The sequence below is a fragment of the Dysidea avara genome, chromosome 7 (genome assembly GCF_963678975.1).
Source record: "Dysidea avara chromosome 7, odDysAvar1.4, whole genome shotgun sequence".
NCBI lineage: Eukaryota > Metazoa > Porifera > Demospongiae > Dictyoceratida > Dysideidae > Dysidea > Dysidea avara.
In genome coordinates, this window is record NC_089278.1 from 15,616,770 (window position 1) to 15,640,138 (window position 23,369).

At 37.3% G+C, this 23,369-nt stretch overlaps 2 protein-coding genes across 2 annotated transcripts in view; both read left to right on the forward strand.

The window, feature by feature from the left end:
- Nucleotides 1–14,297, forward strand: part of LOC136262523 (protocadherin Fat 4-like) — a 23,816-nt gene extending 9,519 nt beyond the window's left edge. The window contains exons 21-77 of the mRNA XM_066056824.1: nucleotides 43–257; nucleotides 310–555; nucleotides 609–699; nucleotides 752–870; nucleotides 917–1,080; nucleotides 1,133–1,238; nucleotides 1,291–1,393; nucleotides 1,443–1,681; nucleotides 1,728–1,905; nucleotides 1,955–2,079; nucleotides 2,480–3,682; nucleotides 3,734–3,919; nucleotides 3,990–4,382; nucleotides 4,441–4,531; nucleotides 4,586–4,731; nucleotides 4,785–5,000; nucleotides 5,055–5,168; nucleotides 5,216–5,405; nucleotides 5,456–5,598; nucleotides 5,649–5,730; nucleotides 5,783–5,892; nucleotides 5,946–6,038; nucleotides 6,089–6,208; nucleotides 6,262–6,462; nucleotides 6,515–6,740; nucleotides 6,786–7,768; nucleotides 7,821–7,919; nucleotides 7,968–8,136; nucleotides 8,180–8,280; nucleotides 8,332–8,520; nucleotides 8,566–8,671; nucleotides 8,719–8,934; nucleotides 8,985–9,202; nucleotides 9,252–9,429; nucleotides 9,478–9,547; nucleotides 9,612–9,747; nucleotides 9,805–9,978; nucleotides 10,029–10,142; nucleotides 10,194–10,317; nucleotides 10,368–10,435; nucleotides 10,488–10,715; nucleotides 10,859–10,987; nucleotides 11,087–11,187; nucleotides 11,242–11,369; nucleotides 11,588–11,731; nucleotides 11,782–11,910; nucleotides 11,974–12,066; nucleotides 12,117–12,382; nucleotides 12,430–12,518; nucleotides 12,572–12,676; nucleotides 12,732–12,800; nucleotides 12,853–12,922; nucleotides 12,981–13,111; nucleotides 13,169–13,282; nucleotides 13,680–13,760; nucleotides 13,815–13,869; nucleotides 14,056–14,297. Of these exons, the coding sequence (XP_065912896.1) occupies nucleotides 43–257; nucleotides 310–555; nucleotides 609–699; nucleotides 752–870; nucleotides 917–1,080; nucleotides 1,133–1,238; nucleotides 1,291–1,393; nucleotides 1,443–1,681; nucleotides 1,728–1,905; nucleotides 1,955–2,079; nucleotides 2,480–3,682; nucleotides 3,734–3,919; nucleotides 3,990–4,382; nucleotides 4,441–4,531; nucleotides 4,586–4,731; nucleotides 4,785–5,000; nucleotides 5,055–5,168; nucleotides 5,216–5,405; nucleotides 5,456–5,598; nucleotides 5,649–5,730; nucleotides 5,783–5,892; nucleotides 5,946–6,038; nucleotides 6,089–6,208; nucleotides 6,262–6,462; nucleotides 6,515–6,740; nucleotides 6,786–7,768; nucleotides 7,821–7,919; nucleotides 7,968–8,136; nucleotides 8,180–8,280; nucleotides 8,332–8,520; nucleotides 8,566–8,671; nucleotides 8,719–8,934; nucleotides 8,985–9,202; nucleotides 9,252–9,429; nucleotides 9,478–9,547; nucleotides 9,612–9,747; nucleotides 9,805–9,978; nucleotides 10,029–10,142; nucleotides 10,194–10,317; nucleotides 10,368–10,435; nucleotides 10,488–10,715; nucleotides 10,859–10,987; nucleotides 11,087–11,187; nucleotides 11,242–11,369; nucleotides 11,588–11,731; nucleotides 11,782–11,910; nucleotides 11,974–12,066; nucleotides 12,117–12,382; nucleotides 12,430–12,518; nucleotides 12,572–12,676; nucleotides 12,732–12,800; nucleotides 12,853–12,922; nucleotides 12,981–13,111; nucleotides 13,169–13,282; nucleotides 13,680–13,760; nucleotides 13,815–13,869; nucleotides 14,056–14,187 (10,109 nt within the window). The 3' untranslated portion in view covers nucleotides 14,188–14,297. The remainder of the gene's footprint in view (nucleotides 1–42; nucleotides 258–309; nucleotides 556–608; nucleotides 700–751; nucleotides 871–916; nucleotides 1,081–1,132; nucleotides 1,239–1,290; nucleotides 1,394–1,442; nucleotides 1,682–1,727; nucleotides 1,906–1,954; nucleotides 2,080–2,479; nucleotides 3,683–3,733; nucleotides 3,920–3,989; nucleotides 4,383–4,440; nucleotides 4,532–4,585; nucleotides 4,732–4,784; nucleotides 5,001–5,054; nucleotides 5,169–5,215; nucleotides 5,406–5,455; nucleotides 5,599–5,648; nucleotides 5,731–5,782; nucleotides 5,893–5,945; nucleotides 6,039–6,088; nucleotides 6,209–6,261; nucleotides 6,463–6,514; nucleotides 6,741–6,785; nucleotides 7,769–7,820; nucleotides 7,920–7,967; nucleotides 8,137–8,179; nucleotides 8,281–8,331; nucleotides 8,521–8,565; nucleotides 8,672–8,718; nucleotides 8,935–8,984; nucleotides 9,203–9,251; nucleotides 9,430–9,477; nucleotides 9,548–9,611; nucleotides 9,748–9,804; nucleotides 9,979–10,028; nucleotides 10,143–10,193; nucleotides 10,318–10,367; nucleotides 10,436–10,487; nucleotides 10,716–10,858; nucleotides 10,988–11,086; nucleotides 11,188–11,241; nucleotides 11,370–11,587; nucleotides 11,732–11,781; nucleotides 11,911–11,973; nucleotides 12,067–12,116; nucleotides 12,383–12,429; nucleotides 12,519–12,571; nucleotides 12,677–12,731; nucleotides 12,801–12,852; nucleotides 12,923–12,980; nucleotides 13,112–13,168; nucleotides 13,283–13,679; nucleotides 13,761–13,814; nucleotides 13,870–14,055) is intronic.
- A 1,751-nt stretch (nucleotides 14,298–16,048) lies between these two features.
- Nucleotides 16,049–22,756, forward strand: LOC136260010 (uncharacterized). Its single transcript, XM_066053604.1, has 3 exons — nucleotides 16,049–16,182; nucleotides 20,829–21,086; nucleotides 22,592–22,756. The coding sequence occupies exons 2-3, from the start codon at nucleotides 20,836–20,838 to the stop codon at nucleotides 22,662–22,664; spliced, it is 324 nt and encodes a 107-aa protein (XP_065909676.1). The 5' UTR covers nucleotides 16,049–16,182; nucleotides 20,829–20,835; the 3' UTR covers nucleotides 22,665–22,756.
- The last annotated feature ends 613 nt before the right edge of the window (nucleotides 22,757–23,369 follow it).

A 23,369-nucleotide genomic window follows, 5' to 3' on the forward strand; every position in this document is an offset into this window, starting at 1 on the left:
TAGTGAACAGATTGAGTGTAATATATTATTGTATTCTTTCAGGTACTAATGCTCAACTCACTTATGACATACTATCCTCTAATATCAGCAATTTTGATAGCTTACTAACTATTGGCCCAACTGATGGTGTTATCAGAAAGCGAGGTAGTGCCTCATTTGATAGAGAAGTGACTGGTAACATATACCTGACCATTGTGGCTTATGATAATGGAACTCATCAAAGAAATGGAACAACTGAAGTGCTAATAAAATTACTGGTATGTGCTATAAATTATTCCTTGTAGCAACAAGTGTTAGTGACTGCTATAGGATGTGAATGACAATCCCCCACAGTTCAGTCAATCTTACAGTTTTAATGTACGAGAAAATGTCAGTATTGGATATGTAGTTGGTGCAGTGTCAGCTCATGATCCTGACCATGGTGCCAATGGGAGAGTGGCATATTCAATAGGACAATCAGTGGTTGTGCCATTTATAATTAGTGAAACCAATCCTGGTGACATTGTTGTCAATCAAAGACTTGATCGAGAGACAGGTTCAAGATATACATTTAACGTAAGTTTCCAGCTAGAAACATAGCTTGTAGTTTTGTAATGGTGTAACTACAGGTAATAGCTATGGACCCAGCTCATAATACTAGTACTCAAGTTACTGTCAATGTCATTGATGTCAATGATAATCCACCACGGTTTACTCAGAGTTAGTGTACTATTGTTATCAGCACATCTGAACCATTGGTCCATATATGTAGGATTATACAGTGTCAGTATAGCTGAAGATACTCAAATGGGTACTACCATTCTAGCAGTTACTGCCACTGATGAAGATGTTGAACCAAATAACTTCACTTGTTATAGATTACTAAATCAGGTGAGTGGTGGGTGGGGCTAATGGTGATGTCACCATTGTTTTGCAGGATGGATCAGCCCCACCCCCTCCTGAAATTAGCATAGACAATAGTACTGGAGAAGTTATAGTGTCATCAGAATTAGACTATGATGGTGTATCTTCCACCATTGCATTATTAGTAAATGTTATTGATACTCCAGATTGTGAGCGTAATGGAAATGAATTTGAAGAGTAAGTGGTACAATGTTTAATGAAATGGTAACACCATTGTGCATTGTTGTAGCACTGTGTCGTTGTTGGTGATGTTAACTGATGTGAATGATAATGCTCCTATGTTTGCTGGTAACCGTCAAGATAATGATGACAACTTTATAGTACAGATATTAGAGGTATACTTGTCCCATACACTTGTGTTATCCTTTGAATTCCATTGGATAATAGGATACCAGCCAACGCACTCTGGTGGATACTGGTGTTAATGTGACAGATGCTGATGATGGACTGTTTGGTAGTGTTTCAGTAACTGCTGACTCTACCAACAACTGTAAGTGACTATGGTGATGGTATATTATATATAATATGTGATGTTATAGTTGCCATCAGCCTTGTTGGTCAGTCATTAAGGCTGTTGGTGATCACTGAACTAAATCGTGAAGTCATCAGCCAGTATACTATAGTAGTTAATGCTAGTGATGGAGGAGGCCTGTCTAAATGTGCCACGCTCATTGTGGATATTGTTGACATCAATGAAGCCCCTCCAGTGTTCAACCAGTCGGAAGGATATGAGGTGCATGTCTTAGAGGGTAGTTATCAACAACAAGTCATTTATACTGTGAGCTATACTGGGTACAGTGTACCACTGTAACTTGTCACTGTAGGGTATTCTAGCAGAAGATATTGAGACTGGTGGTAATACCACAGTAATGTATAGTTTGGATAATCCATCATCACTATTCTCCATTAACCAATTGTCTGGTCACGTAATTGCTGATGGTATTATTGATCGTGAGATGACCAGTCAATTTGTTCTTACTGTAACAGCATCTGAAACACAAGGTTTGGTATATCACAATTAGAGTAACAATAATGTAAGTGTCTTCAATAGATTTAAGGTCAAATACCACACTCACAATTATTGTTGATGATGTCAATGACAATCTTCCGGTCATTATGTCTTGTTCTAATAATTCAGTCAGAGAGACTGATGTCATTGGCAGTGTCCTGTTCACTGTGAGTTGATATGAAGATGAATTCTAACCATTATGTACTGTTTGTGTAATAAGGAGAGTACTGATAAGGTTTGGTGAGAATTAAGAATGACAAATCAGCATTATGTCAAACAATTTGTGGATTAAAAAGTTGGCAAATTTACCATGTAAACAATATATCTTGTCACTAATTGGCAAATAAAGTTTGGTAACGAATTTGCCAAACTTTAGTCATGCCAATAATAGCAGTAGTAAAGTAGTAAAGCAGTGGTGAGGTTTTAAGTACAACAGTGTAATAACATGAGAACAGGTAATTTGTATATGTACACAATATCTCTAAACAAAGGATGAGGGAAGTATATATACTGATAGGCAAAGTATCTAAACGTACATGTTCAAGTTGTAAATGAGATGTATTATAGGTGATGGCTACAGATGAAGATGATGATGATGTGTTGTCTTATATGATTGAAGATGACAGTGGCACATTCAACATTACTGATACAGGAGACGTCATTGCTAATATAATACTGGACTATGATGAAGGAGATCGGCAGTACAACTTCTCCCTAACTGTATCAGATTCTTTAAATGACACTTCATCTGAGTGTAGTATAACAATAGTTGATGTTAATGATAATACTCCACAATTCACCCCTGGCTGCTGCGGTAATGTTAGTATACCAGAGAGCACTGCCAATGGTACGATTCTGCCAGTAAATATTAGCGCTATTGATGCTGACTCTGGTCTCAATGGTGAAGTGGTGCTTACTGCAATGTTCCAATTCATTGACAAGTTTGAACTAGTTGACAATCGGATTATAGTTACTGGGCCACTGGATTATGAGACTACCCCATTGTATGAACTAGTTATTGAAGCTGCTGACAGGGCATTGAATCCTCGTACAGCTAATATAACAATCTTTGTAGAACTGATCAATGAAAATGACAATGATCCAACTTTCAATCGTTCCTTGTACACATTTTCAATGGAGGAACATTCTGCCGATGGTACTTTAGTTGGACAAGTGTTTGTTAGTGATGCTGATGGTGGACCAGTGTCACTAACAGTACTGGATGCTCCTTTCATAATAGATGGTGATGGAATGTTGTTCACTAATCAATCTGCACAATTGTTTGACTATGACACACGGAGAAAACATTACAATTTCTCTGTAATGGCAACTGACGGTGATAATAGGACAAATACAGTAATGGTAGTTGTATCACTAACTGACATTAATGATAATGCTCCGGTGTTCAGTCAGAACTACAATACTACGCTAGCTGCAGGGAACTATTCCAATCAACCACTTCTGTCGGTAACTGCTACAGACAAAGATTCCTCCAGCAATGGAGATTTATTATATAGTATTTCACCTGCAGAGGATGGGTTTAGTATTGATATGTTGACTGGCTTACTGACTGTTACTGGATTGTTTAATATTAACATGACTTATTCCCTACTGGTGACAGCTGAAGATAATGGTGATCCTTCTCTCGATGGCAATACTACTGTAACTATTAATGTGATGGATCTCAATGTGGGTGATCTGTTGTTTGTTAATGAGCCGCATGTTACTAGCATACCAGAGAACTTGAACATTGGTAACCAAGTGTTAACGGTATGTTAAAACATCATATTACATGATGTCATCTATTGTGTGTACTCATAGTTGTTGGCAAGTCCCAGTGCAATTCCTCGATACTTCCTAGCTACCAACATTGCCCAGTTTTCTGTTAACCCGGTAAATGGTACAATCACAATGGCTCAGATGCTGGATTATGAGACTGATGGTCGCACATACATATTCACTGTAGCAGCAGTCGATACCCCAATGACAAATACTGCTCTAACCACGGTAACTACTACTACTACTATTACATACATATTGCTGCATGCAGTTTGTTGATGTTAATGTATTGTCACAGGTGACAATTAACCTGCTGGATGTTAATGATAATGGTCCAAGATTTCTGGACCGAGATGGTTTACAAGTGTCAGTAGCAGAGAACAGTAATATTAGCACTCTGATTCACACATTCAGTACAGTTGATGATGACTCTGCTGCCAACAGTAACACTGGCTATACTATACTGCCAACAAACACATCATCATTGTTCAATATTGATACAATGGGACAATTATTATTGAATGGGTCACTAGATCGTGAGGTGGCCTCTAGTTATTCAGTTACTATCGTGGCATATGATGTGGATAATCCCATGTTGAACAGTACTATTGTTGTGACTATTATTGTGTTGGATAGCAATGATCATTATCCAGTGTTTAGCCAGCCTTACTACACTGCCAACATTACTGAGGTGAATAACTACACGTGTAGTTCTTGTGAGGGTATCTTTATGAATTATCTGTTTGTAGGCTATTGGTGGAGGCATTAAAGTAGTGACAGTAATGGCCAGTGACCAGGATGAGGGTGATAATGGTGACATCTTCTTTGATATCATTGATGGTAACTAATTTAGTTTAAGTTACTATATAGTATACATATTATGAGTCTCTGCAGGTGACAATGATGGCTACTTCATTATTAATACTGAGGATGGCTGTAAGGGAACAATCTTTACTACTGCTGTTCCCACTGATCGGGAGCGTCATCCAATCATTAACCTAACCATCCTTGCATCAGACAGGAGTTCTTCACCTCACACTGTAAGTACTATAGCATATACACTGTACTATTCTATCAACCACTTGTACAATAGAACACTACTACTGTTCTTATCACTCTGATGGATATCAATGACAATGCTCCAGACTTGACCACTCCTGGACCATTTCCTATACAAGAAAATGTCACCACTGGACCACTGTTAACATTAGTAGCCAGTGATGCTGACCTGCCAGCTAATGGATATAGTTTGGTCACCTATTCACTTGATCAAGACTTTGCTGGGTTGTTCTCACTCAACTTTACTACTGTTAGTTGTTTAGACTGTGCATGCTCACCTATTATAAAGACTACTGTTTTCTAGGGTGAACTTGTACTCACCAATACCTTGGATAGGGAAAATGTTACCAGTTACACTTTGACTGTTACCCTTCAAGACACACCAGATGATGGTACTCCTAACCAAGCCACATATGCGGTAACACATCACATGATCACTACATGTCATCATTACACAACACACAGGTCATAATTGATGTAGTGGATATTAATGATAATTCACCTCAGTTCTCCCCTCTTGTGTCATCACCCACTGTCAGTGAAGGAGCTCAACAAGGCACAGTAGTGTTTAATTTGACTGCCACTGATATTGATGAGGGCTCCAATGCTGATGTCATTATTACCATTACTAATATTGCACCCAACAATCCCATTGGTTAGTTATTCACCTTATCCAGATGGTCTAACACTCTCTCTTTTTCATAGTGCCATTCAGAGTAGAACCAACTGGTTCAACTGGCACGGTGAACATTGTAGTCAATAATATACTAGATCGTGAGACAGCTGATATGTATGATGTCACTGTACAGGCTCGGGATAGGGGTAATCCTTCAATGTCCTCCACTATGGTAATATATTAACAACAAGTAGCTGTTAGTATATATACATGTACTACCAGGTGGTTAATGTGTTAGTACTAGATGATAATGACAATGCTCCAAGTTTCCCCATGGATCGATACAGCTTCACAGTGGCTGAAGGTCAGTGGGCTGTTAATATTTCTCATACAGTTGTGAATTTATTATTACATAGATGTTCCTATAAATGACCTTGTTGCTACTTTGTCTGCCAATGATATGGATGATAATGAGTTGATGTATAGGTTTGCAACTGATACTACTGTACCCTTCTCAATACTGTTGGTTAGTGGCTGTAGAGTATATGATCAGTATAGTGCTATTGATTTATATAACAGAATGGACAAATCATTGTAAATAGTACATTGGACCGAGAGATCACAGCAAGTTACAGTTTTACAGTAGAAGTCAGAGATGGTGTTAATGATCCAGTAAGCTAACAACAGTATAGTAATATCACTATTGTTAACACTGCTATTAGGATCTTGCTGAAGTGACTATCACTGTGCTAGATGTCAATGACAACCATCCTGAGTTCACAGCCACACAATATAATGGTACAATTATGGAGGGCAGTCTCCCCAGTGTAGCAGTGACTATAGTATGTTATGGAATAATACCAGCTTACTATCTATTGTATCATATTTGTTTTAGAATCCACCAATAAAAGCTAATGATGCAGATGATCCAGATACATTTAATAGTCGAATTTTGTATGACCTCCTTGGTAATGATGTGGGCAGTGAATATTTTCAGCTTCAAACTGACCAGGATGACAACATTGCAAGAATAACAGTGTCAGTAGCAGGGCACAACAATTTGGATTATGAAGAGAACTCACAATATCGTTTAAGGGTACAGTTTGTGTATAGAATATGCTCGCTGTGTGAGTAAATAAATTGTTTAGGTTCGTGCTAGAGATGGGGGTAGTCGATCTCTGACTAGTACTGCTGTAGTAGTTATCAGTGTGGTAGACATCAATGATAATGCTCCAATGTTCTCTGTACCACAATATCAACATTCAGTGAACGAGACTGCAGTGAATGGTTCATTGTATTTGTTAACAGTAAGTGCTGATGATCCGGATACTGATGAAGCTAATGGTGGAGGAGTATCTTATGCCATCAGTGCAGGTAGGTGGATGGTAGTCCTAGTATCTTACTAACATTCTATGGTAGGTAATACTAATTTGTTTGCAATGGACAATGTTACTGGAGAGCTGTCAGCAATAGCAGATTTAGATGCTGAAGACAGCAGGGAATACACTTTGACAGTGGTTGCTACGGACAGAAGGTCACCTTTTAATTCAGGCAGTGTATCAGTGGTAGTGTTCATAAATGACCTCAATGATAATGCTCCACGTTTTAATGCTACTCAATACTTGGCCAGTGTCAATGAGACAGCAGCAGGAAATACTAACCCAGATCTATACGTTACCACAATTGGTGTGACTGATGATGATATTGGGAGCAATAGCAGATTGAACCTCACGTTATCTACTGACAAGTTTGCCATTAACCCAACCACCTTCCAACTGTTTACTAATCCTACATCAAGTAGTGGTGGGCTTGATCGTGAAGTATCCCCTGTGGAGCAGTTTACAGTGACAGCTTGTGATAACGGGATTCAGCAGCAATGCAATAATGTCACAGTGTCAGTCACCCTTTTGGATGTTAATGATAATATACCACAATTTGATCTGCCCAATGTGGCACTGACAATTAGACAGTCACAGTTAGTGAACAGTGTAGTGGCAGTGTTTATAGCTAATGATGATGATATTGGTAGTAATGCTGAATTACAATACTCTCTTTCTGTTAATGAACATGATGGACTATTTAGAGTTGACCCGTTAACTGGCAGTATAATACTCAATCAAGCAATCGATGCTAGTATGATTAATAGCAGTATAGACTTGGTAGTGACTGCAGTAGACCAGGGTATTCCACCTATGAGTGGTAGTAGTATAGTAACAGTGACAATAGTTGGGGAGACTGGACTAATTCCTGTGTTTAGTCAGCCACTATATAACGTATCAGTGTTTGAGGATAGAGAACCTGGACAACATGTCGTTAATGTGTCTGCATCCAGTGCTGCTACTTCAAACATCCGTTATTCTATTGACTTCCCTTCAGAAGGCTTTATGATTGATGAAACATTGGTTGGTAGTACATTAAACTGTAACCAGTAATTTTACTGAGTGTTGTATACAGGGTATCATTACTACTACAATGACACTGAACAGAGAGGATAGTGAATCATACTCTATAAGTGTACGGGCAGCTAATGAAGAGGCTCATACATTTGCTCTGGTTAGTCATCAGTATATTATAGCTATTATTACAGGGTATGTGTGTTAGGTTTTTGTGAGAGTGATTGATGCCAATGACCACTCACCTCAGTTTGATAGAACCATCTATACTTTTGATGTAATGGAGAATAATAATGTGAACTATACTGTTGGTCCTATCACTGCTACTGACCTAGACAGTGGTACCAATGCACAATTAGTGTATAGTATTGTAGCAGGTAAGTAATTGGTGTCTAGTAAGGTCCCTTGATAATATTACAGGTGATCGTGGTAATTTTGTCATTGATCCCCGTGATGGGTTGTTGATTGCTATTGAATCCCTTGATCGAGAGGAGTTCCCATCTTATACGTTAACCATCAATGTATGTTGATCACTACTATTGTTATGTATCCGTTGTTATGATACTGGACAGGTGTCTGATATGGGCTACCCTCAGCCACGTAGTAACAGTACTGTAGTCACAATTACTGTACTGGATGAGAATGATAACTCTCCTGAACTACAGGATATTATAGTGGAAACACTACAGGCTGACAGTGTATCAGTGGGTAACACCACTAGTACTGTCATTATTCCTGAGAACCATCCCACCTACACTTCAGTGAGCAATGTACTGAGCTATTCTTGTCTTTATCTTGATCATTAGTTTATCACATTTGATGTGGATGATGATGATGATGGTGTTAATGGTGCCTTGATGTACTCCATCATTGAGTCTCCTGCTTCTAGTACTCCAGTGTTTGGTGTTGATCGTAAGTTACGTGGAAGCAACTATTTATGTAACTATCATCTGCATTAGCTTTTCTGGGAGAATTACAGAATAGGAATGAGCTCGATTATGATGAGGGTGTCAACAATTATAGTTTGACAGTAATCGTAACAGATAGAGGAAGACCATCACATAATCTCACTCATACTGTCATCGTCACTGTTGCTGATATCAACGATTGTGTACCTGACTTTGGTATCCTGACTTCGGTTGTTGAATTACGTCTAGATGAAGAACAGGATAATGGTGGGTATATGAGGTTAATGTATGCATTGGTCACTATTATAATGCTACAGGAACATTGGTGATGCAGTTTACAGCTACTGACTGTGATAGTGGTAGCAATAGCTTACTAGAATACAGTGTTAGTGGAGGAAATAGACACTTCACCATTAATAGTACTACTGGCCACCTCACTACTAATGCTGTATTAGATAGAGAGGACATATCATTTTATAATTTAGTGATCACTGCAGCAGACCATGGAATGCCATCCCTTAACTCTTCTGTTCAGGTGACCTACTTAAGGTGGTTATTAACTGGTGTTGTTACTGTATGTACAGGTGGAGGTGGAGTTAGACGATGTTAACGACAACAATCCACAATTTGACACTCTCGTGCTGCCCTATCGTGTTAGCATCAGTGAGAGTGTACCAGTATCAGCAACTGTTACTACAATAACTGCCAATGACGATGATGTGACTTCTGTTGTCACCTACTCCATCAGCGATCCTGACAATGGTCAGTGGTTGTGTATATAGGTACTATATTATTAGTTGCTTTTTGTAGTGTTCACAATATCACAATCTACTGGAGTGGTAACATTACAACAACCACTAGATCGTGAGACAGTTGATGAGTAAGTGATAATCACACACTATATAGCAAAGTCCGTACTACATCATGACCATATCATCCATCAGGTACAACCTCACGATCACTGCTAGTGATGGTACCAGGAGTAACATGACTCAACTGATTGTTACTGTGGAAGACGTCAATGATAACTCTCCTATTTTCTCTGACGCATCATGTTCAGTACCAGTGATAGTTCAAGAGGTTGGTAGATAATTAGGTAGACACTATCATAAAATTATTATATTGATCACATTGTAGCACACTAATGAAACTCTTGTGTGGCAAGTGTCAGCTACTGATACTGATGATGGTGATAACAGTAGAGTAGTGTACTCTCTCCTTGATGGACAGGGAAAATTTACCATTAACACAACCAGTGGAGAAATATTTCTAAATGGAACTCTAGACCATGAAATTCAGGCCATTTACAATGTTAGTCATTACCACATATTGTATTCAAATACTGGCTGATTGTCCTATAGCTTATTGTTAGAGCTGAAGATCAGTCAAGTAGAATATCTGAACGTAGAGCAACTGTATGTACTCTAAACGTAGAGGTACAAGATATCAATGATCATGCTCCTGAGTTTGTAGTGGTATGTGTGGCGGGTTGAGTTGACAAATGATGTTGTTAACATGTGTATTAGGAGATGTTTACTGGTTCAGTATTGGAGAACTTGTTGAGTGATATTGGCACAGGTATAGTGACTGTGTCAGCTACTGATCAGGACAGGACTCATCCTAATAATGCTATTCAGTACAGTTTCTCTGGTATGTACAGAGTAAGTACTGACACTGTTGTTAGACTGTGCTACACTCAGATCAACCTCTTCCTGCTACCTTCATGATTGATGCTGACAGTGGTGTGATAAGGAACATTGTCCCATTAGTAAGAACAATATGTAGTGGTTGAGATGTTGATATGCTCGTGTTTCCATCAGGACAAGGAGGATATGAACTGTAGTGTCTACAACTTGACAGTGGTGGCTACTAACACACAAGCTGATCCTCCGCTAAGTGGTAGTGTGACTGTAGTGATAACAGTGGATGACGTGAATGAGTTTGAACCATCATTTGTAACACCCACTCCTGATAGAGTAAATGTACTAGAGTATAGTCACCCACAAGATACACCAGTGTTGCTTTTATTTGCTGATGATGATGATTGTGTAAGTTTTTCACAATTTTGTTGATCACTATAGTTGATCGCTTGTAACATAATCAATGATCAGCTCACATTATAATCAGGTTGATCATCAGTTTTAAAGAATAATAATCAATGACCAGCCATGGTTTACATGTCTCACTGTAGAGTCCTGATGTTGTCTTCTCATTCTCTCTGCTGACCAGAATAGCTAATAGTCCATTTAGTTTGGACCAGAATAATGGTCAGCTGTTCTTAACTGGAACTTTGGACTATGAACAGAGAAACAGCTACACTGTAAGTGGTAGATCTGTTAGCTAATATCTAGGAAAGTACATATGTACACCAGCCAATATCTGTGTTATGATACTGGTGGATATAATTATATTGTTACAGTTAATGTTCCAAGTGTCTGATGGATCACTGACAGGCAATACTAGTGTAATTGTTGATGTGATAGATGAGAATGACAATGCTCCAACATTTAATAACGTAGAGTGAGTGGTGTAATGACATCTGGGAAGTAGCACTTAAAATATAATGTGTTTTAGTGCAAGTGTACAGGAAGGGATAAATGCTTCAATTACTACACTGAATATTGTGGATGATGATCACGATGATATTAATACTGATAGTATAGTACAGTTGGTATCTGCTACTGGCCAGTCAACCTTTAATGGTGTGTGTTTATGTGTATGTGTGCATGCATATGTACGTGTGTGCGTGTGTGTGTGATTGGTATATATGCAGCACAATTCCTTGCCTGTAAATAGTAGAATCAAAACTGCCAAGCTGCTATAGTTTATACATCTGTTAACTGTACAAACTACAGATCAAATTGCTGTAGTAACCGGTAGGGGCACAGTGCAGTATTACCATACTATTCTTAATCTATAGCTACTAACCACTTCTCTTTGGACCCTATCACTGGTGAATTATCTGCCATCATGCCACTGGATCGTGAGAGTGATGAATCATTTGTTCTTAACATAACAATCACTAACACCAGATCTGGTGTTGAGTGTACTGACACTTCTGATAGTGAGTATTGTGTTACTATTGTATGTAGCGTGTATAATTATTATTGTTAGGCTGTTCACCTGTCACTATCACTAACAATTGTACTGAGCCTAATTCTTACTATTTTACTACTGATCGTGCTTGTATTCCTGGCTGTGGAGGTAGTTTTGTTACAATAACTGAATGTGTAGAACAATGTGGTGAGTGTTGTGGTGTGTAATAGTGTTCAGTAATGTGATAGACTTATTCATGTCCGGCTGTAGTGTGTAAACTCACTAACACTAAAGAATTACTAGTGACGGTAACAGACATTAATGATAACTCACCAATGTTCAATGAGTCAGAGTATAATGGAGGTGAGCTAGATAGTGTGTGTGGGACATAGTTCTCTACCATCATATCATAGCTATTACTACAACAACTGAGATAGGACAAAATGTTCTGGCAGTAGCAGCAAGTGATCCAGACAATTCATTTGGACCTGTAGTTTATGATATAGTACGGACTGGTTCAAGTGATGATAGCTCACGTTTTAATATTGAGAGGAGCTCTGGAGTTATTGTGACTGCTGCATCATTTCTTGATGATGCTGGCAAACAATTTCAGTTTACAGTAGAAGCTAGAGATCAGAATGGAGAAAACGGATATAGAAGTGCCCAAGCACTGATCATAGTAAGTCTCATTGATTTGGTCTACAAATTTCACTGGACAATGTTAAGGTGGCTGTGCTGGATGACCTGCAAAGAGTTGTGATAACTTTTCAGTGTGTTGTAACTGATCTCCGGCCACAAGAAGATGTTATCTTAATGTCAGTCAGCATTGGTTGTTGGTGCTTAATATACTAAACTCTTATTACTTCAGGACTCTAGAAAACATTACTAGCTATCTTATTAGAGTAGAAGAAATAGGGCCGCATTTTGTGAGAAATAGTATTACAGGAGTACGTTTGGACAGAAACGATAGCTAGTAAGAAACGGACACCTTAAAGATTAGTATACTGAAGTATTTGTGTACTTTTCAGTACCGATTTGGTGTTTCATGCAGTGGATAGGAACACTAATAAAATTGTAGAGGGAGAGGTAGTTATAAGGTAAATATAATAGCATAAAGCAGTAATACTAACTGAGGTGGGTGTTGTATAGTGTGTTAGTACACAATATTGACCGGTTAGAAGATGTTCTGGTTAATGACTGCAAAGTGGACTCAGCAAAGGCAAGCAGGATAATACTAATAATGATATTTTTGTCAGCTGTAATGTGCCTATATATAGCCTATACAAGAGCTGTTGGTAGCCTCACAGGAAGACCTTGACTCTTTACAACTTGTACTTATTGTACTGGCAGCCATCATTGCACTGGGAGGAGTATTGATGTTGTGCCTGTCTTATAGACAACGATACGTGTAAGAATACAATAAGCACAACAATGTACCATCAATAATTGACCATTACTGTAACAGTGGTACACACCTCAAGAGAGAGAGGTACATGGCGGACATCTTTTATGGACCTGGTGACACTACAGAGGAACGACATAAAGTTACTACTACTACAGAAAACTTTGAGATGGTTGGGTGAGCTCTTATATTGACCAATATTATTTTGTGTTGTGGTTAGTGTATAGAACCGCTTATTTTTAGAAATTTCAGGCAAACAGAAACAATAGTGACACAAATTTAGATTGAGAGTCATCATTATCTCTAGCTCTTATAATTTGACACATGCATGAATGTTACATGGCATAAACCTGAGGTCATTTTCCGGTCCCAAAGATGAAACGAAGCAAATTATGCATGCATGGCATTGGCTGGATTGTATGATGCCAATGTATCCATGAATTTACTACTAAATGACTCTAAATGTTTAAATGTTAAGCCTCCTTCCCCCACTATAAAATCTACTATGTGGTAATATGAGGTATAGTGGTGGCATTACCAATACATTCGAGTAGAGCTATTATATTTGTCACAGGGAGCAACCAATTACACAGAACCAGCCAATTATGGTACAACCCTATTCTGACTGGAGCCAGCCAGTCAAGGAGAACATGCGGTTAGTGTTATGATCTTAATCATTTGGTACATTAACTTTGTTATCTGAACATAGACCTAGCCATTCTAAACAGACACTACAAAGGGATAACCCTCTGTATGAATCACAGGTATGTACTATATAGATACTGAGCCACATAACACCTATTGCAGTAACGTGTACATATGAGGTACAATTATGCAACAGTTTAGTAGGTACATGATTGTAGCACTTTCTTACAAGCCTAAATTATAGTTATAATTGAAGAGAAGTGTGTAATTAGTGTCTATGTGATTATTGGTGCTTAATTGAATAGGAAATTCGTATGGAGATGTTTGCTGACATGTCAGAGACTGACTTTAGTGAAGAAGATGAAGCTGGTCTGTTAGCTGCTGCCATTGCTGATGAAGATGACGAGGATGTTGATGAGCTAGTTACTGCTATTTAACACAAACAATTACTGTAACATAGTTTATAGGGTTTTACAATATATCATACAGTGTGTCATTTTCTTACAATACATGCAGAAATATATTTATGGCCATGTGGATTTAGAAATATCATATTTACTTGGTTAAATGCTGCAGTGTTTATTACCTTACTTCAAAAAATCAATGAGGCAACCTTGATCACTATATACTCAATGCTCAATAATGACGTTAAAGTTCACAATTGTAAAATTGATTATGGCACTGCTCAAATGTGGCTACCATTCACATTTTCTGTAGGGAATAAATATTTCCCTTTAACACACCCATCAATACATCATGAGTATGAAAACTAGCCCTTTGTATGATGAGAATATAATACCTTTAATGCTACCACATTGGTTTGTAATGTGATTGCTGGCTTTGCACTTACTTATAAATTAGAGTACTATATAGTACTCTTGGTTATGTACATCTCACCATGGCTGTAAGGGCTTGCAGTGTGTGTGTGTGTAATCTGTGTATGTACTACACACGTAGTGACTTTTCAGCTACACTGTCATTTAGCATCAGACCCCTTGAAAGTTTTGCCATCTGAGGTGGCTTTCACTACTGCATAGCTGCTTCCTGTTTCCACTTAATACTATAGCTGTTAATGGAAAAAACTCTAACTATGTCACTACAAAGAAAGTGAATCATATGTATACAACAAATAATCCACAAAAGGTACTTTTATGTTCTGAACTTACATTGCACTACTAAGGCCTGCCAATTCTGCATCAGCTGCATGAAATTTTGCTCTCCTTAATATATACCATTTACGAAGTGACTTATTTATAATTTAAGCAGCATACTATTAATTTTGCATTTAGCAATTTAAAGCAAGTTTGGATGGTTTCAAGTATTAAAAAAAGCTATAAAGGTCCAACAACAAGATTGAAGTGAGAGCTATTTCTTTCATTGCTGAGAAGACTGTCAGTGTTTTAGCATCATTAGGTGTATCTCTTTGTTGTATATGTTGAAGCAAATGATGACGTAACATCACTGTCACAGGCCATGCAATATTCAGTTATAAGTGGTCTTATAATTGAGATATTGGGTTGACTTTCATAATCATGATATATAAGAATTTGAGTCAGTAAAAATGCAGTTCCATTAGATAGGAAAGATAAGGTAATGGAGTAAAGAATTATTCCAGGACTGTTCTATTAGAGTATGCACACGTGACTGCTATAGAGTATGTGAATCTCATCTCACAGCAAGTATATCATTGTGCCAATAGCTAAATGCCTCCTCAATCTTATATCCCAAGCATTATTGTGCTTAAACTTATTTGGGGACCCCTTTCAGCAAGTGAACTCTGTGTTGGCCCATTGAAGCCAGGCTTATATAGAGGTATATGAGCCATACAATTAAGTGAAGAATCTTGCATTAGCATGTAGTGATATGAGGTTCTTATAGATACCATTTAGTTATGAAAGCATGCAAGCACATTATTATACTTTTTTATTGTGTACTCTCTTGATTAAATACCTATATAATTATAGCTATACATGTCAGATATTTTGCTCCTAAAGTGCATGGGATAGCATTCACAGAATAAAACCGTTTGCTGGCGAGAAGTCAATGTTTAAGTACAGGTTGAATGCAGAGATCTCAGATCCTGGCTGTTGTGGCTCCTTTGGTGTGTGCCTAGACTGCATGTTGCTGGGGATCAAGTCCACTGGGGTATTCTGCATTATTCATGCAGGTTATAGACTATTTTACATGAGAACGTTAACATTCATGCAGGCAATTTAAGATCATTATAATTATTGAGATTGCATAATTTATTTCATCATTCTTACCTTGTTCCACATTGTTTGTCTTGTTTCTGGTGGCCATCATGGAGTCAGTTATGTTTTTCAGGAGGCTGTGAAACTACGGACAGTATACAAGAAGTTTTCGGAGACCCAATATTTTTGCCTTAATTGCTTTACTGGTGTAGACTCAGAGAGAGGTTTTGTGTATACAAGGTAATCCAGTGATTGTGAGTGTCGCTGTAAATGTAGATAAGCTAATCATTATAATGAATAATATTTTTGCACGTAGCTACGTAGTAGTAGCTAGCTACACAGAAAAATCTTAGCTAATAGTTAAGTTCGATTTGGGATCAGAAATAAAAGTAGTGAAAGTGGAGTGGATGCCTATGCCTGCAGGTATAATTAATATTGACATTTAATCTCAGTCTACAGCCATAATTATATAGCTAGCTAGCTACTGGTATATCTGCAGGTGTATAGCTAGCTAGACAACCACTCTCTTGCCGTTTCACAGCTTTTTTTTTTCTATATGCATGTCAGATCCCTACTTAGACTTAATTTAAAAAAAAAAACTTTTTGTAACATAATTATGATTGTGTGGTGAACCCAAGGCGCCATTCCTAATCATAAAATTAATGATTAATCCTACGCAAACAACCATAGTAATTATATTATCTACGAAATCAGTTCCGCCTTATTTGGTTGGCTTTCCCCCATTTTCTGTTTAACTGACTCTGTATTTGTACTTATGTCCAGGTACATGTATGTAGCTAGCTAAGAGGAACATGTTTGCAGGTTTTGCCTTTTGTGTAGCCCTTGTCTTTTAGACAAAAATTAATAACTAATCTATACCCAATCTCTTGTATGCATGCACGTGTCCATCAGCGTCATGGCTGTAAATGATAAAATCAATGGACATGTCTTTCAAGGTTTTAACAGTTAGTTAAATGATAAAATCAATGGACATGTCTTTCAAGGTTTTAACAGTTAGTTAATTGAAGGGGCCAGCAGCAAAAGGGGACAAGTGCCATTTGAAAATTTAGGTGACCACATGGTGGGTATTAAACACAATTATGTGACATAATTGAATTTGAGACTGCCATAATAAACTTTTAAATTCTGTTGTTTACTTAGTGACAACATTATTCACATGGTTAAAATGAGCCATTCTAATTTTTAGAAAATCTAAAATGGCACATGTCCCCCTTTTCCACTGACCCCTTCAATTACAAATACAAATAAATGGTGGACAGACAGATGGGAGTCAATGAGAGCATCAGCTACACAAAAGACGACAGGCAGGAAGAACTCACCACCTATCTAGATTACCGTGACACTGTTGAAGGCCAAGTTTTCTCTTTTGCTGGGTGCTAGCATAGCCTCTATTCTGATGTCTCTCTGTTCGCTGGTGACCAGTCTTTGCCTTCTACAGATGCACAAAATCTCCAATCTGACCTCTGATCCATTCCTTGCTCAAACCGAAAATGAGTCCAGCATACCTAGCTCTGTCTCTTTGTTTCCTCAAATGTGTTGCAAATGTTTGCTGAAGCTAGGCATGCACTTTGATGAATATCATCATCAATTTCAGAATTTTTTTATGTCTGTAGAAATAAGTACTAGTAATAGTATGGGTAGCAGTGAAATTTGGGATAAATACCACAAGTGTTGCAATGAAATTGGGATAAATACCACTGGTGTTGCATTGAAAATGAGTAAAATTTCATGAGGCGAAGCTGAGTGAAACTTACATTTCAATGCTAAAGAGTGGTATTTATCCCAAATTTCACTGCTACCCATACCATACTTGTACTTTGGTTGCCAAGCTAGGGTCTGGTTGCTATGGCTTAAATAGAGGATCAAATCAAAATAGCCCATAGCAACCATAGCTAGGAAACCACCAACACAGTATCCTTAGCAACCATTGCCATGGAGACCATTTCTAAGGTAATAACCATTTTGGGCCATAGCAACCATACTTTAACAGCAGTTGCTAAGCAACTGCACTACATACTCTAGCTAATTAAATTGCAGTTACAACTTTTCATAAACTTGAGGAAACTTCAACTATCGAAATAACTTTTCTATAGGGTGTTTCTGTTTATCGTGCATGCTCAAGTGATGTAGCTGGGGAATTTTAAAAAGACACTTTCTTTTGAAGTTAAGGTCAAAATGATAGTTTGCGTGTGTTCATGTGTGCATGCATGCATATTATTTCACCTGAAAACAAGCTAGAGAAAATATGTAAAACTGTGCTGTTGGAAGTGGCCATTACTATCACTACACAGAAAATTTTGCCTTTGATATGTGTGAGTTATATAAATTAAACTAGCTATACAAATTAGACTAGCTATCATGGCTAATATTATTTCTGGGGGAATTTTGACAGTTGTGTAGCTGTTTGTAACCAAAAATTGCACTGCTGCTGTAACTCACAATTTTCCGGAAATTTGTTGGAGAATCTCTTAACAAGGATGCATGCCCCTGCAGGAGCAAATCCACAATTAATAATTCACCTTTTAGTAGTGTTTCACTATTGAGTTTTATGATTAAGCCTATACACAGGCTATGAAATGTTTACAAAGCTATACATTAATTGCCTCAGCATCAGCAACATGATAATATTATTTTAGAGGTTCTTGTTATGCATATAGGTGCTGGAGTGATATTTTGTTGGTTTCGGAGTAAAGGAAGGTGATGTGTGCCGCTTCTCCCTTGAGTGATAAACTCACTAACTTTAGTCCTGCAGTTTGAGCTTAAAGTTGTTTGGAATTATAAAAATGTGGAAGGAGAAGGAGGTGGTGCTAACAGGCACATTTGTAGTAGGGGCTAAGAAAAATGACACACTATATAGTTAGTAAAGTGTATATAGTACAATCCCCACATGGAGCATGCTTGATCCAGAGGATTTGGGCGCATGCCCCCATAGGACCTTTGTGAAGTTGGTAATAACTTTTTAAATAAGCACAGCTATTATGTATTGTAAGTAAAAGAGTTATCAGTAGTACTAGCTGTCATACAGAGGGTTACTACAGTATGAGAATTTCAAGGGGGATCTGGGGGTGCAACTTCCTAAAGCTGTCAGATTAAACTTAAATTGGTGCTAAAAGCAATTGCAGCCAGCAATATCAATCTATAATGTAAGTGCTCTTAATTTTCTTTTCATCGCAGTTTCTCACTCTGAAAAAATCATTTTTAATAGAATTTTTTTAATTCATTGATACTGTAGGTGGGCATGTTGCAGGCCTATAGTCGGTTCTGGGGGTTCGAACCCCCCTCTTGGAAAAAAAATTCCACAATTTCAATAAAAGTCCACAATGTTAGAATAAAAATCCAACTAGTAGCTAGCAAAAGTCCAACCTAAATTTTTTGTTATATTTAGTGACTGAAATGTCACTAAATTCTTTATTTTTCAAACTTTTCCTGGGGGGGGGGGGGGGGGGGGGCATGCCTCCAGCTTCAGCATGTGAATTTACACATCCTGATATAAATGTTCACCACACCACACAAAAGGTCCATTTTTTCATCTACTTCCCAGTTTTAAGTCTACCCTGTGTGGTTATTCTAGAGCATCTCTTCTTTGGAAGTTTGGAATTTATTAAAAGCTGTACTTATTTAGCTATATACCGATATGCACTCTCAAATACAATTCATACAAGTAGTTATATAGAAGTGACATAAGCAGTGGTCCCATATACAGATATATGTTGAGTTTCAACTTCGATCAAGTATATATAATATCTGGTAGAAGGGATCTGGGCGTACAGTCTCCAGATGCTGTTACATAACCCTGTTTAAGTTAACAGATGCTTAAAAAATAATAGCAAAAGGAAGCATTTAACTCAAGCATCAATTTTGCAGCTAAAACTGAAAACACTCACTGCATGTTTAAGTTATTTTCTTTCAAAAGCATTGATAAAATTTTATGATTACATAAAAAGGTATCAAATTTCAACTTTAAGCAATTGGTATTAATGACAGGATGTTTGAGCAATATATGGTGAGATAACATGTACTTATCAAGAAGAAGAGATTCAAATTCATCTATCACACTCGTTTTTCCTTATAGTTTCAGTTTAATGAAATCATTTTGGAGAGCTCAGTTGACGATTTTTTGCAGCCCTGACTCTCCTCAGATATAATTTGATCGCCTCTCATAGAATAGTTGGCTTTCAGCAGTTCAACTACATATTTTAGCAGTATTTCCCATACAGGATTTTAAAACCAGGTGTGCACACACCTGGTTTCCTGAAATTGTTTTCAGAAAAATGTGTGCGTGTGTCTGTTTGTACATTTATTTGTCTCTGCACCCATGCGAGTAACATGCTTTATACTCATAAATTGCTTTGAGGTGAAGGAGGATGTATCCAGTACTTACGTCAATGAAACCTCAAGGTTTTGTCTAGAGAATTTGCATTAAAACACCATTCTTAAAGTGGTGTGTTTGAGCTGCACTTCCTTAGCGGTACATAGTAATATAATTAATGAATTACAAAATTATTCATGAATTATAAAACACATCAAATTTCAAACCAAACTTCTCATTGACTAACTATATAATAGCATAGCATTTGTATGAGCTAAATTTTATACATGGTTGATTCATTAATCAACCATGTATAAAATTTTATTAACTGCATGGGTGCATGGTGTTTAGAAGTAGCACATCAACTCATTCATACAAAAATGGCATATTAGTATGTTAAAAATTGAGGAAACCTTGTGCTCTCAATGTCCATGCATTAATCACGTGGCTCGTGGACTACACATTTTCTTGAAAAGAATTGTGCAATATCTAGTCACCTTTAGGGGTGGGATTATATGTATCATGTCATGTGTTACAATATTTATTTACTGTATAGCATAACCATGGAGCTGAAAACTGTGATCATTTTGTATGGCTCCATGTTACATTTTGTTATCAGCCTGTGGGGAGTTGTAATACTGCTGATACTGGAAATTATCTGCAAGATACAAGCTGTGGCATTGTTTGAGGACATTCACATTGACAAGAAAGCACAAATAAATGTTAATGTTGCTTGTCCAGGTCCAGGTCCTAATGGTAGAGCATTTTCATTAAGAGAAGACAATGTGACAGATGGATACGACAATGCTGCTTGGTAAGCTTTTGAGGGTGTACAAAAATGTGTAGGCTGATAATGTTGGAGAGAATTTTGGAAAGCAAAGGATTAGGTACTGTAATCCCTTTGAGTTGAAAAGGGTGTGTCTCTCTTGTATGTGTGCATAAATGAAGAGCAGCCTCAAGTTGAGGCTTTGCCTTGGAAATTTTATTTTGTGTATTATTATGTTGTGGTCTGTTTGAAATACACTTCCTTAATGTGATTAATGAACACAAGGAAACTGATGATAGCATCCATGACAATAAATGTCCAATACTGCCCAGTATGTACAAGTTGAGCTAGATCCTGAAAAATAGCTTTAAAAAATGAAAGTGGATTTTTTCTCAAGAGCATTTGCATTTCAGCCAACCAGATGATTAGTGATGACAGCAAAAGTGTCAACAACAGACATGTGTGGTTTGGCTCCATTACAAGTTCAGGAAAGGGTTGTAATGGATACTGCATTTATGGCTTTCCATAGGAAATGTATGGTGGAAATTTTGATTGACTGTAAATATTGTATCAGGCATTGAACGATTTTGAAGTATTTTTAGCAGTACTACAAATGAGCGATTGTGTGTAATTGCATCCATTATTAAATGTTTTTGAGGATCCAGCTCAATGCATACATACTATAGCACTACACCTCTTGCAGTGTGCCAACAGGCAAATGTTGGGCCTAGCCATGAAAACATTAAGCCCATAGCATTCATCATTATTAGTTACTCTTCTCTGAAGGCATTCATTTCGAATGTTGCACATGCGTATATCTACTTGTGTGCACCTAGCTGGGATAAAACACTCAATTAAGGGTTGTCTCTAGCTAGGGCTGGGAGATTATATATATATATCAATTGTGGGATTAATCGTGATTGTCTCTGAACACTGTGATGTTGATATGTAATAAATAATATTATTGTGATATTGTGACATAATAATTTAAAATGGTGGCACATACTGTTGTGGAAGAACATGATCCGGGAAACAAGCCTGATACAGTTCATTGTGTGAATAAATATTACTATGTAGTTTATGCTTACCTGTTAGGAACCGTTGAATTCTGAGGATAGCTACTATATTTTATTATGCTGTTTGTATTAAACTGTAACTGCCTTAATTGTGTCAAACAGTTGTACACAATTTCACCGCATATTAAATAATTCATACAAAGTTATACATACATAACGCTGATGCATGTAAGTTATAACATCGTGATAGTTATCATAATCGTGATATGTTGCATCCCACTATCAAAAATAGCAAAATGTCACAATCGCTCAGCTCTAGTTGTCTCTAGTCAGTCAACTCAAAAAGTTATAGAAACTCATCAGAAGCCTGTCAAGTTGGCCTAATCGTATACCCAGACACCATAAGATTAACTGGTTTTGTGGTTGGGAAACACAAACCTTTTAGATCTGTACTATTTGTACTATATACCAAACTAAATGATATTGCAGGTCTTGTTGTGGTGTATTTTTATGGCAGAGTTATTGGCTGTATTACAGGTCTTGTTTTGGAGCAGCGTTTCTCTATGCCTGTTTCCTGGTATTATCAACAGTGCTGATCGTGTACTATTGATGGAGAAATACTGTTTAGTAATATTGTATTACAAACCATATTTTTTTTGCTGTGATGTAGTGTATGAGGTTTATGTACTTTGGTATAGTTGTACTGCTGCTGCTGCACATTTACATGCATTAGATTATGTTTAACTTGAGGGCATAATAGCTATAGATTGCTAATAGCATTAAGTGTAATTCCAATATTGAAAAATAATACCTATGCACAGTTATAAATAATCTAACAGAACAGTCAACCATATTGACATCCTAATAGAACAATCACACATACTAGGAAGGCTTGTATATATATACATGTGTGATGTGTATAATTGGCTGTTGTGGAACTTCTGGTTGCATGAAATAGATCATGCTCACAAGCATATTTTAAAAGCATATATAATGTATTTATATCTATCTTCACCTTCCTTCAGCTTCCAAAGTTGTTAAAGGTTTCCAACTGGAACAATTTTAGCTTTTGCTTGAAGCCAACAGTACATTTTGTTCCAGAGTTAATTATGCGGTTACTTTTGTATTAGCCACACAGTTTCTTTAATAAAATAAGGTTTATTCTCATACATAGATCACTTCATTGTATTTAGAAATGGTAAGCCTATGGTATCCGGGTTTCACTCCAAGCCATTGTAGCTAACAAGCTAAGATAGACTAACTACAGTTAGTTGTAGTAGACCAATTAATTTTTGCCTTCTTGGAAAATTGGAAA